The sequence below is a fragment of the Hyperoodon ampullatus genome (genome assembly GCF_949752795.1).
Source record: "Hyperoodon ampullatus genome assembly, chromosome: 1".
Lineage (NCBI taxonomy): Eukaryota > Metazoa > Chordata > Mammalia > Artiodactyla > Ziphiidae > Hyperoodon > Hyperoodon ampullatus.
The window spans coordinates 53437271-53451226 of NC_136914.1; the positions used below are offsets into that span (position 1 = coordinate 53437271).

The window sequence follows — 13956 nt, forward strand, 5'->3', positions numbered from 1 at the left end:
TATCACACCTTCTACCACAACTGTTACACAGAGTTATGAAGAAGTGAGAGGAGGGTCTTCTTCATCCTATAATGACTGGATAATAAGCAGATTACACAAAAATAGAAATTCTTAGGAAGAAAAAGAGAGGCTGTGCTTAAAGAACAAAGTAGAAAGCAGATGCCTTAGAAAATGAAACATTCATGCAAACATTCTTATCTTTACCTCCTCTGCTTATCAAAAGACTCATTTCTGACATTATTAGACACTCTCTTTTGGAAATTAGCGGATTACTGCAACAAACTATGACTTTACTAAGACTCTAGGTCTATGGTCAGTGTTGGCCCCTATTCTAGGTTAAGTAATAAAGAGAAGCTAACAAAGGACTACCTCCAGCTGAATCCAATGGACCCTAATCTAGGGAGGAACCATCGAATCACAGTTTTGGATGTCTGCTATTCACTTAAAGAACATGGGCTCGGTAGGGAAAGAATCTGGGTCAACTTCATTCCTTCTCTCACACTGTTACTTAGGACAAATCACTTAATCACATTGATCCTCAGCTTCCTCACCTGAAAAAGTGGCATATCTGGCTTACAGAGATGTGACGATTAACTATGATAATCACAGCACATACACATAGAAAATATTCAACTAATGTTAACCTTTTTCTAGGGGACGGATGAGGGGCAGAAAAGGCAAAGTCAGGGTTTCTTGGCAGTGCAGAACAGTTAAAAGGTTTGCTTTCGTGCTAAACAAGAAACCTCTAGCTGTGTCTCAGAGAGAGAGACGGACAGAGACAGATTGATCGATTGATTCCCTCTTCACCTTAGGCAAATTTCCCTTTTCAGAACTCATACAGAAAAGTATTCGGCATTTATATCATGCCTTGTATCTTCAGTCACATTTTCATACTCTAAGATCTTGTCTTTTTAAACCAGACTTAATATTCTTCAAGTCTTTTATACACATTACCTACTCTAGGGCCCCGCTCACAGCAGGTAGCAATAGACATTTGTTGACTGATACAGCACAAAGTGCTGTGCGCTGCATTCAGAGGACTCCGGTGATAGTGCTTTTAAAAGGTGGAGGCCTCTTCCTGTCAAACGATATTATCCTAGGAAGTGCCCTCCTAAAGCCACACTTTCCCTTCTCGTCATCTCGCGCACAGTTCCTGATTTCTCTTCCCATTGTGGGGGACGGATATGTGATATTTACTGGTGTGGAGTGAACGCTAGTAAAAAATTTAGTGGTCCAACCGAGGCCACGCGGGCGACGGCGGCGCAGCAGCCACACCTATCGGCCGCAGCGGCGCTGGGAGCCCGCAGAAGGCGGGACAACTGGGCTGCCGGGTCTCCGGACACCGCCCCCTCCTCCACTCCAGGGAGGGCTCCCACCGGAGACCCCGGGCTGGGACCCGGCGAGCACGTGGGAGGCTGGCGAGGACGAGCGCCCGGCCCGGGAGGGGAGAGGAGGCCGGGCGGGAGCCTGCGGCCTGGGGAGACTGGGAGGTAAACAGTCCGGCGCCCGGACCGCGGCCGCCCCCCTGCGCCCCCGGATGGGAGCTTCCCGAGAGCCGCCCCCAGCGCCCTGTCTCCCCGTTGGCTCGGGGCCCTGCTCAGCTCCGGGGAGCCAGCAGGAGGCGGAGCTCCGCGGAGCCGGACTGGCCCTTCCCGGCCGAGGCCCCCCTTCCCCAACGGCATCCCCCTTCCCGGCCGCCACTCACGGTGTTTGCCGCCGCCGCCGCCGCCGCTCGGGTAGTTCAGCAGCAGGAAGGGCAGCGGGGAGCCCGGCGACGGCGGGGTCCTCCAGGCGCGCTGTTGCTGCGGCGGCGGGCGCGCTACGAAGCCGGCGCCTCCATCGCCCGGGTAGAGCAGGAAGAAGGGGGCAGCCACCGGCGAGCCGGGCTCCGATTGCCCCGCGGGGGAGGCCAGCGGCGGCCCCGCCTCGTCCTCTCGGTCCGCGCCCCCGGCTGGAGCGCGGCGCGGCTCCTCCAGCCGCTGCTTCCCGCCCCTCGCCGGCTCCTCGCTGCAACTTTCCGCGCCGGCAGTGGGCGGCGGCGAGGTCTCAGCCATGCTCGTTCCTTCCTTCGCCGCCGCCTCCGACTCGCACCCGGGCCTGGGCAGAGGAGCAGAGGGTCACGACGGGGAACCGCCGCCCCGTCCCGTCCGCGCCGCCGCCACCTTTCTCCTTGGCTACGGGCCGGCGTCTGGGCTCTGCCGCTCCGTCTACTGCCCGCCCCGCCGGGGTCCGAGCCAGCTGGAGGGACGGCCCCGCCCGACGGCGCGGTCTCCCTACCGGCCGCCTCCTCCCGCCTGCCCCTCCCGCCCCGGCCCCCAGCCTGCGGCGCGTCTCCCCTAGGGGGCGGCCTCCTCCTCTTCCCACTTCCCACCTTCCGCTCGGCTCCGGCGGGGCTGAGCTCCCTCCCGACCCTGGGGGAGGGTACGGCGCCCAGTGCCTGGTCCTTACCGGCCCCTGGCACGGCCCTCCTAAGCGGTCAGGTGTGTTTGCCCCCCGGTGCTTGAACGGTGGGAGACCTGGCCAAATATCTAGCGGCGTTTTTGTGTGCAGCCGCCCAGCTTCTTCGGTAGCACGGAGGCACAAAGATCTGGGTTGAAGAGGCGAAAGCTAATTTTAAAAAGGAACCTGCTCCCCCACCCCCCCGTATTAAACTATTCCCTATGCCTTGCATACACTATAACCGTTCATTCACGATTTTGATTTATGAGCTTTTTATGTGAGACACCAGAGGTGGGTGTCTTCCTTCCCCCACCTCTTTTGTTCTCTGTCATGTGCCCTGTATAGAAATCTTGTATTTGCTCTGACTTTAACTCCCTGGTTTTCCGGGGTTCCGCGTGCGCATGAATGCGTTTTAAACCAAACAGCTTAGAATTTATATGACAGGCGTCTGTTACAGGGCGACAGTTTTCACTTTCATAGTGCCTGTGTCTCGCTAGTAATTGGCCATTGTTGCTTTATTTTGAATATTTGAATCGACGATTACTGATCCAGTAATTCCCATAAATAAACATTTCCTTCTTAAATAAAGAAAATTTCCAGTTACTATCGTTACTCCTTAAGGCTAGATTCCATGAACGTGCCCTCGTATTTCCTAGGTGATTAGCTTTGTGTTCGGGTTGCAAAATGCTGGCATGGAATCCATGTTGACTCATAATTAAAAATCACTGTTGTGTAACATTTTGAACACCTGCTTTTCCTTCTTTCTCTGGTCTGTCTTTCCCTCTGTAGAGGAAGTTATGCTTCTCTGAAAGGAAAAGTAAACCTTTTTATTGTTGTTATTCTCTGAAAATAACTCTTGAAATTACAAGAAATTACCGTGACACGTCTAATACTATCTTTCACCAAGTCTTTTAAACAAAACATATTTTAAAAGGAGGTGTTCACAAGAAGCTAACTTCAAGGAGTCAGAAAATTTCTTAGTAGTTTTAAAGTTTCTGGCACTTCCCTGACCTGTTGATTCCAGTGTTACTGCCTACTTGAGTAAGTTATTTGTTCTCTGAGCCTGGATTCCTGTTCTGGAATAGGGGAAAATAATTATTATTAGCTATGTATTATCATTTTAGTAAAACAACATATAACTTACAATAATAAAAACAGAATTGATATGGGGAGCTCTTTCATCATATCTTTAACATTTTGGAATTTTGTTGGGTCTTTTCAGTCCCTGTAAGGGTGAGAGTCTTGATAAAAAAACATACTTGCCTTTTAGGAATTACAAGCTGTATAATACCTTGAAGAGAAAAACTAAAACATTACAGATACATGATGTTAATACCTATCCTTAACTGGATTTTTTTTTTTTTAACTGAAGTATAGTTGATTTACAATGTGTTAATTTCTGCGGGGTAGCAAAGTGATTCCTTAACTGGCCCTTTTACCTTGTTTTGGCATGCAGAAATTTCTAAGCATCACTGTATTCTTGTCAGGTTCCTTCACACAGGTGTTTTGAAATTTTTCAGTAAAGAATTTACCAAGAATATACACTTATTCCATTGTAGGTAGAAGAAAAGAAAGCAGACTCCACACAAATCACTCTTGAGAAAGGCCAGTAATAGCCAAGAGAGTCACCAAGTTAACAAAGTATAAAATGTTGTCTAGTTTAAATCACCAGATTTCTCCTTTCTAGTTATCCAGGTTACCTACAGGTATTAGAAACATTGACATTCTGTGGAATCTTGCAGTATACTGGGTTTTTTGTTCCTCTTTTAAAACAGTTCTATTTATGCTTTATGTCATTAAGTGGCAGTGCAATGAATATAGAAAATCAACAAATATGAGCCCTTTAACATTTACAGGCAAGGCTATTTATGGGCATTTTCTTTAAAGGTGGATGATACTCCAAGTTCCTAGTTTCTTATGCTTTTAGCTTTTGGATCAATATTATAATCACAGCTCTACATAAGCTTTAGTGACATAAAGGGCTGATTCAACTGCTACATACATTTAGGGACGCTAAGATTCAAAAAACAAGCCTAACCATGCTGCTCCTTTATGAAAATGCACAGAGCATCTGCTTATACTGTTTTAAAGGGACAAAATCCAAGCCACTGTAAGAATCAATTACTATTAATTTTCCTGTAAAATAAAGCAAGAGGTGTTTTTCAACTTTATTTGCATTTTTGTTTTTAGTTGTTCATGTTTGGTTTTTTGAAACCCTTAGGGGATCTTAAGGATGGACACTTAGAATATATTACAAACTTTTAAAATATCAATGTCATGGATGTACTTTTAGCCTAAGCTTCTTAGAACTGTGATCAGAGAAAATATACCACTTGGGAAGGGATGATATTCTTTTTCAGATTTCAGTTGTCTTAAATTTATTGAGACTTATTTTGTGGCTTAGCATGTGATCTATCCTGGAGAATGTTATGTGTGCACTTGAAAAGATGGTGTATTCTGCTGTTTTTGTATGGAATGTTCTATAAATAGCTATTAAGTTCATCTGGTCTAACGTGTCATTTAAGGCCAGTGTTTCCTTATTGATTTTCTGTGTGGAGGATCTGTCCATTGATGTAAGTGGGATGTTAAAGTCCCCTACGATTATTATATTACTGTCAATTTTTCACTTTATGTTTGTTGATATTTGCGTTATATGTATCTAGGTGCTCCTATGTTGGGTGCATATGTATTTACAATTGTTACATCTTCTTGTTGGATTGATTCCTTTATCATACTAAATGTCCTTCTTTGTCTCTTGTTACAGTCTTCGTTTTAAAGTCTATTTTGTCTGATATAAGTATTGCTACCCCAATTTTCTTTTCACTTCCATTTGAATGGAATACCTTTTCAATTCACATAGTTTCAGTCTATGTATGTGAGATATTTTCTTTCATAATATTTATTTATATTTTATTTTTTTGAATTTTTTTTTATACAACAGGTTCTTAATAGTCATCCATTTTATACACATCAGTGTATACATGTCAATCCCAATTGCCCAATTCATCACACCACGATCCCTACCCACCCCCCCCGCCGCGGCTTTCCCCCCTTGGTGTCCATACGTTTGTTCTCTACATTTGTGTCTCAACTTCTGCCCTGCAAACCGGTTCATCTGTACCATTTTTCTAGGTTCCACATACATGCGTTATATACGATATTTGTTGTTCTCTTTCTGACTTACTTCACTCTGTATGACAGTCTCTAGATCCATCCACGTTTCCACAAATGACCCAATTTCGATCCTTTTTATGGCTGAGTATTCATTGAATGAATTCATTCATTCATACAATATTCCATTGTATATATGTACCACAACTTCTTTATCCATTCGTCTGTCGATGGGCATTTAGGTTGCTTACATGTCCTGGCTATTGTAAATAGTGCTGCAATGAACATTAGGGTGCATGTGTATTTCTGAATTATTGTTTTCTCTGGGTATATGCCCAGTAGTGGGATTGCTGATCATATGGTAATTCTATTTTTACTTTTTTAAGGAACCTCTATACTGTTCTCCATAGTGGCTATACCAATTTACATTCCCACCAACAGTGCAAGAGGGTTCCCTTTTCTCCACACCCTCTCCAGCATTTGTTGTTTGTAGATTTTCAGATGATGCCCATTCTAACTGGTATGAGGTGATACCTCATTGTAGTTTTGATTTCCATTTCTCTAATAATTAGTGATGTTGAACAGCTTTCCATGTGCTTCTTGGCCATCTGTATGTCTTCTTTGGAGAAATATCTATTTAGGTCTTCTGCCCATTATTGGATTGGGTTGTTTGTTTCTTTAATATTGGGCTGCATGAGCTGTTTATATATTTTGGAGATTAATCCTTTGTCAGTTGATTCATTTGCAAATATTTTCTCCCATTCTGAGGGTTGTCTTTTTGTCTTGTTTATGGTTTCCTTTGCTGTGCAAAAGCTTTTAAGTTTCATTAGGTCCCGTTTGTTTATTTCTGTTTTTATTTCCTTTAGGAGGTGGATCACAAAAGATCTTGCTGTGATTTATGTTAAAGAGTGTTCTTCCTATGTTTACCTCTAAGAGTTTTATAGTGTCCAGTCTTAAATTTAGGTCTCAGATCCATTTTGAGTTTATTTTTGTGCATGGTGTTAGGGAGTGTTCTAATTTCATTGTTTTACATGTAGCTGTCCAGTTTTCCCAGCACCACTTATTGAAGAGACTGTCTTTTCTCCACTGTATATCCTTGCCTTCTTTGTCATAGATTAGTTGACCATAGGTGTGTGGGTTTATCTCTGGGCTTTCTATCTTGTTCCATTGATCTATGTTTCTGTTTTTATACCAGTACCATATTGTCTTGACTACTGTAGCTTTGTAGTATAGTCTGAAGTCAAGGAGTCTGATTCCTCCCACTCCGTTTTTTCCCCTCAAGACTGCTTTGGCTATTCGGGGTCTTTTGTGTCTCCATACAAATTTTAAGATTTTTTGTTCTAGTCCTGTAAAAAATGCCATTGGTAATTTGATAGGAATTGCATTGAATCTGTAAATTGCTTTGGGTAGTATAGTCATTTTCACAATATTGATTCTTCCAATCCAAGAACATGTTATATCTCTCCATCTGTTGGTATCATCTTTAATTTCTTTCATCAGTGTCTTATAGTTTTCTGCGTACAGGTCTTTTGTCTCCCTAGGTAGGTTTATTCCTAGGTATTTTATTCTTTTTGTTGCAGTGGTAAATGGGCGTGTTTCCTTAATTTCTCTTTCAGATTTTTCATCATCAGTGTATAGGAATGCAAGAGATTTCTGTGCATTAATTTTGTATCCTGCTACTTTACCAAATTCATTGATTAGTTCTAGTAGTTTTCTGGTGGCATTTTTAGGATTTTCGATGTATAATATCATGTCATCTGTGAAGTGACAGTTTTACTTCTTCTTTTCCAATTTGTATTCCCTTTATTTCTTTTTCTTCTCTGATTGCCTTGGCTAGGACTTCCAAAACTATGTTGAATAATAGTGGTGAGAGTGGACATCCTTGTCTTGTTCCTGATCTTAGAGGATATGCTTTCAGTTTTTCACCATTCAGAATGATGTTTGCCGTGGGTTTGTTGTATATGCCCTTTATTATGCTGAGGTAGCTTCCCTCTATGCCCACTTTCTGGAAAGTTTTTATCATAAATGGGTGTTGAATTTTGTCAAAAGCTTTTTCTGCATCTATTGAGATGATCATCTGGTTTTTACTTTTCAATTTGTTAATATGGTGTATCACATTGATTGATTTGTGTATATTGAAGAATCCTTGCATCCCTGGGATAAATCGCACTTGATCATGGTGTATGATCCTTTTAATGTGTTGTTGGATTCTGTTTGCTAGTATTTTGTTGAGGAGTTTTGCATCCATATTCATCAGTGATATTGGTCTGTAATTTTCTTTTTTTGTAATATCTTTGTCTGGTTTCAGTATCAGGGTGATGGTGGCCTCATAGAATGAGTTTGGGAGTGTTCCTTCCTCTGCAATTTTTTGGAAGAGTTTGAGAAGGATGGGTGTTAGCTCTTCTCTAAATATTGATAGAATTCACCTGTGAAGCCATCTGGTCCTGGACTTCTGTTGTTTGTTGGAAGATTTTTAATCACAGTTTAAATTTCATTACTTGTGATTGGTCTGTTCATATTTTCTATTTCTTCCTGGCTCAGTCTTGGAAGGTTATACCTTTCTAAGAATTTGTCCATTTCTTCCAGGTTGTCCATTTTATTGGCATAGAGTTGCTTGTAGTAGTCTCTTAGGATGCTTTGTATTTCTGTGGTGTCTGTTGTAACTTCTCCTTTTTCATTTCTAAATTTATTGATTTGAGTCCTCTCCCTCTTTTTCTTGATGAGTCTGGCTAATGGTTTATCAATTTTGTTTATCTTCTCAAAGAATCATCTTTTAGTTTTAATGATCTTTACTATTGTTTTCTTTGTTTCTATTTCATTTATTTCTGCTCTGATCTTTATGATTTCTTTCCTTCTGCTAACTTTGGGTTTTGTTTGTTCTTCTTTCTCTAGTTCCTTTAGGTGTAAGGTTAGATTGTTTATTTGAGATTTTTCTTGTTTCTTGAGGTAGGCTTGTATAGCTATAAACTTCCCTCTTAGAACTGCTTTTGCTGCATCCCATAGGTTTTGGATCATCGCGTTTTCATTTGTCTCTAGGTATTTTTTGATTTCCTCTTTGATGTCTTCAGTGATCTCTTGGTTATTTAGTAACGTATTGTTTAGCCTCCATGTGTTTGTGTTTTTTACGTTTTTCTCCCTGTAATTCATTTCTAATCTCATAGCGTTGTGGTCAGAAAAGATGCTTGATATGATTTCAGTTTTCTTAAATTTACTGAGGCTTGATTTGTGACCCAAGATGTGATCTATCCTGGAGAATGTTCCATGCACACTTGAGAAGAAAGTGTAATCTGCTGGTTTTGGATTGAATGTCCTATAAATATCAATTAAATCTATCTGGTCTGTTGTGTCATTTAAAGCTTGTGTTTCCTTATTTATTTTCATTTTGGATGATCTGCCCAGTGGTGTAAGTGAGGTGTTAAAGTCCCCCACTATTATTGTGTTACTGTCGATTTACTCTTTTATAGCTGCTAGCAGTTGCCTTATGTATTGAGGTGCTCCTATGTTGGGTGCATATATGTTTATAGCTGTTATTTATTCTTCTTGGATTGATCCCTTGATCATTATGTAGTGTCCTTCCTTGTCTCTTGTAACATTCTTTATTTTAAAGTCTATTTTATCTGATATGAGTATTGCTACTCCAACTTTCTTTTGATTTCCATTTGCATGGAATATCTTTTTCCATCCCCTCACTTTCAGTCTGTATGTGTCCCTAGGTCTGAAGTGCATCTCTTGTAGACAGCATATATATGGGTCTTGTTTTTGTATCCATTCAGCAAGCCTGTGTCTTTTGGTTGGAGCATTTAATCCATTCACATTTAAGGTCATTATCGATATGTATGTTCCTATGACCATTTTGTTAATTGTTTTGGGTTTGTTTTTGTAGGTCCTTTTCTTCTCTTATGTTTCCCACTTAGAGAATTTCCTTTAGCATTTGTTGTAGAGCTGGTTTGGTGGTGCTGAATTCTCTTAGCTTTTGCTTGTCTGTAAAGCTTTTGATTTCTCCATCTAATCTGAATGAGATCCTTGCCAGGTATGGTTATCTTGGTTGTAGGTTCTTCCCTTTCATCACTTTAAGTATATCATGCCACTCCCTTCTGGCTTGTAGAGTGTCTGCTGAGAAATCAGCTGTTAACCTTATGGGAGTTCCCTTGTATGTTATTTGTCGTTTTTCCCTTGCTGCTTTCAGTAATTTTTCTCTGCCTTTAATTTTTGCCAATTTGATTACTATGTTTCCCGGTGGGTTTATCCTGTATAGGACTCGCTGCGCTTCCTGGACTTGGGTGGCTATTTCCTTTCCCATGTTAGGGAAATTTTCGACTATAATCTCTTCAAATATTTTCTCTGGTCCTTTCTCTCTCTCTTCTTCTGGGACCCCTATAATGTGAATGTTGCTGCGCTTAATGCTGTCCCAGAGGTCTCTTAGGCTGTCTTCATTTCTTTTCAATCTTTTTTCTTTATTCTGTTCCACAGCTGTGAATTCCACCATTCTGTCTTCCAGGTCACTTATCCGTTCTTCTGCCTCAGTTATTCTCCTATTGATTCCTTCTAGTGTAGTTTTCATTTCAGTTATTGTATTGTTCATCTCTTTTTTTTTTTTTTTTTTTGTGGTACATGGGCCTCTCACTGTTGTGGCCTCTCCCATTGCGGAGCACAGGCTCCAGACGCGCAGGCTCAGCGGCCATGGCTCACGGCCCTAGCTGCTCTGTGGCATGTGGGATCTTCCTGGAGCAGGGCACGAACTCATGTCCCCTGCATCGGCAGGCGGACTCTCAACCACTGCGCCACCAGGGAAGCCCCATCTCTGTTTGTTTGTTCTTTAATTCTTCTAGGTCTTTGTTAAACATTTCTTGCATCTTCTCAATCTTTGCCTCCATTCTTTTTCCGAGGTCCTGGATCATCTTCACTATCATTATTCTGAATTCTTTTTCTGGAAGGTTGCCTACCTCCACTTCATTTAGTTGTTTTTTTGGGGTTTTATCTTGTTCCTTCATCTGGTAGATAGCCCTCTGAGTTTTTATCTTGTCTATCTTTCTGTGAATGTGGTTTTTGTTCCACAGGCTGCAGGATTGTAGTTCTTCTTGCTTCTGCTGTCTGCCCTCTGGTGGATGAGGCTATCTAAAAAGATTGTGTAAGTTTCCTGATGGGAGGGACTGGTGGTGGGTAGAGCTGACTGTTGCTCTGGTGGGCAGAGCTCAGTAAAACTTTAATCCACTTGACTGCTGATGGGTGGGGCTGGGTTCCCTCCCTGTTTGTTTTTTGGCCTGGGGCAACCCAACGCTGGAGCTTACCTGGGCTCTTTGGTGGGGCTAATGACAGACTCTGGGAGGGCTCACGCCACAGAGTACTTCCCAGAACTTCTGCTGCCAGTATCCTTGTCCTCACGGTGAGACACAGCCACCCCCACCCCCGCCTCTGCAGGAGACCCTCCAACACTAGCAGGTAGGTCTGGTTCAGTCTCCCCTGGGGTCACTGCTCCTTCCATTGGGTCCCAATGCACACACCACTTTGTGTGTGCCCTCCAAGAGTGGAGTCTCTGTTTCCCCCAGTCCTGTCGAAGTCCTGCAATCAAATCCCACTAGCCTTCAAAGTCTGATTCTCTAGGAATTCCTCCTCCCGTTGCTGGACCCCCAGGTTGGGAAGCCTGACGTGGGGCTCAGAACCTTCACTCCACACCATCTCATTGTGGCTTCTCCTTTGTCTTTGGATGTGGGGTATCTTTTTTTGGTGAGTTCCAATGTCTTCCTATCAATGATTGTCCAGCAGCTAGCTGTGATTCTGGTGTTCTCACAAGAGGGAGTGAGAGTACGTCCTTCTACTCCACCATCTTGCTTCCTCTCCCCATATTTTTTATATTTCTAGTAGTAGCCTTTTCTTTTTGGCTTAGAGAAGTCCCTTTAACGTTTCTTTTAAAGCTAGTTTAGTGGTGCTGAACTCTTTTAGCTATTCATTGTCTGTTAAATTCTATCTCTCTTTCAACTCTGAATGATAACTTTGCTGGGTAGAGTATGCTTGGTTGTAGTTTTTTTTTTTCCTTCTGGCTTGCAAAGTTTTTGTTGAAAAGTCAGTTTATAGCTATAGCCTTATGGAAGTTCCCTTGTATGTAACTAGTTTCTTTTCCCTTGCTGCCTTTAAGATTCTTTCTTGGGGCTTCCCTGGTGGTGCAGTGGTTGAGAGTCCGCCTGCCGATGCAGGGGACATGGGTTCGTGCCCCGGTCCGGGAAGATCCCACATGCCGCAGAGTGGCTAGGCCTGTGAGCCATGGCCGCTGAGCCTGCGCGTCCAGAGCCTGTGCTCTGCAACGGGAGAGGCCACAACAGTGAGAAGCCGGTGTACTGCAAAAACAAACAAACAAACAAACAAAAAAAGATTCTCTCTTTATCTTTAATTTTTGGCATTTTAATTTTAATGTGCCTTTGTGTGGACCTCTTTGGGTTCATCTTGTTTGGGACTCTGTGTTTCCTGGACCTGAATATCTGTTTGCTTACCCAGGTTGGGGTAGTTTTCAACTATTATTTCTTCAAATAAGTTCTCTGCCCCTTTCTCTTTCTCTTGTCCTTCTGGGATCCCTATAATGGAAATGCTGGTATGCTTGATGTTGTCCCAGAGGTCTCTTAAAATTTCCTCATTTTTTAAAATTCTTTTTTCTGTTCAGCTTAGGCAGTTTCCACTATTCTGTCTTCCAGATTACTGATCCATTTCTCTGTATCATCTAATCTACTGTTGTTGATTCCTTCTAGTGTATTTTTAAATTTCAGTTACTCTATTCTTCAGCTCTGTTTGGTTCCTCTTTATGTTTTCTAACTCTTTGTTGAAATTCTCACTGTGTTCATCTGTTCTCCTCCCCAGTTCAGTGAGCATCTTTATGGTCTTACCTCGAACCCTCTATCAGGTTGATTGCTTATCTCTACTTCATTTAGTTCTTTTTCTGAGGTTATGCCTCTTTGTTCGGAACATATGCCTCTGTCTCCTCATTTTGCTCAATTCTCTATGTTTATTTCTATGTGTCAGGTATGTCGGTTACACTTCCTAATCTTATTTTTATTTTATTTTTGGCCACGCAGCGCAGTTTGTGGGATCTTAGTTCCCTAACCAGGGATTGAACCTGGGCCACAGCAGTGAAAGTGCCAAATCCTAACCACTAGATCACCAAGGAACTCCCTACATTTCCTGATCTTAGAGAAGTAGCCTTGTGTAAAAGAAATGCTTTGGGGCCCAGCAGCATGTTACCCTCTGGTCACCGGAGCTGTATGCTCTAGGCGTGCCCCCCATATGGGCTGTGTGTGCCCTTCTTTTGTGGTGGGGCTGACTACTGTGGGTGTGCTGGTTGGAGGAGCTGACCCCTGGCCCAGTTGGCTGCAAGGCTGTGCCTTGTGCTGTAGTTGCTGTGTCCTGCTGTGAGGCAGGACTGTGTCCCCGTTGCTAATATAAACTGGAGGGAGGATTCCAGAGTGGAACTTATCAGCAATGCTGTTATCACAGTAGAATGAGCTCCCCCAAAATGGCTGCTGCCAACGTCTTCATCTCCAAGGGGGGTCCCAGTTGCCTCCTGCCTCACCAAGAGGCTCTCCGAGATCACCAGTTTGATCCAAGCTTATTTCAGAGTACTGCCTCTCTGCTGGGACTTGGAACATGTGAGATTTTGCAAGTGCCCTTTAAGAGTCAAGTCTGTTTCCTATAGCCCTCTGGCTCTCCTGAACATATGCCCTGCTGGTTTTCAAAGCCAGAAGTGCTGAGGGCTTGTCTTCCTGGTGCATGACAACCAGGCTGGGGAGCTTGATGTGATGCTCAGACTCCTCACCCTTTGGGGAAGGACCTCTATGATTATAATATTTCTCTTGTTTGTGGGTCACCAGATTCGGGGGGTGTGGGTCCTGACTATACTGCATCTCCACCCTTCCTACCCGTCTTGTGATTCCTTCTTTATGTATTTAGTTGTGGAAAATCTTTTCTGCTAGTCTTCAGGTTGTTCTCATAGGTTGCTGCTCTGTAATTTGTTGAAATTTTGGTATGTCTGTCAGAGAAGGTGAGTTCAGGGTCTTCCTACTTTTAACATCTGACCACCTCTCTTATGAGCACTACTCTTAATGCAATACTCTTATTAAGAGTACAATGCACTCTAAAGAAATATATTTAGCTTAAGCTATATATGTATATATATTTTAAATTTGCTTATTTTATTTATTTATTTTTAGCTGTGTTGGATCTTCATTGCTTCACATGGGCTTTCTCTGGTTGCAACGAGCAGGGGCTACTCTTCGTTGTGGTGAGCGGGCTTCTCATTGCGGTGGCTTCTCTTGTTGCGGAGCACGGGCTCTAGGCATGTGGGCTGCAGTAGTTGTGGCATGTGGGCTCAGTAGCTGTGGCATGTGGGCTCAGTAGCTGTGGCTCGTGGGCTCTGGAGCGCAG

At 43.0% G+C, this 13956-nt stretch overlaps 1 protein-coding gene across 2 annotated transcripts in view; it reads right to left on the reverse strand.

The window, feature by feature from the left end:
- Positions 1-2088, reverse strand: part of RUFY3 (RUN and FYVE domain containing 3) — a gene marked incomplete at both ends in the record, with an annotated part of 82994 nt that extends 80906 nt beyond the window's left edge. For both annotated transcript variants that reach the window (XM_079713319.1, XM_079713321.1), the window contains one exon: positions 1706-2088. In XM_079713319.1, the coding sequence (XP_079569445.1) occupies positions 1706-2054 (349 nt within the window). The remainder of the gene's footprint in view (positions 1-1705) is intronic.
- Between the last annotated feature and the right edge of the window lie 11868 nt (positions 2089-13956).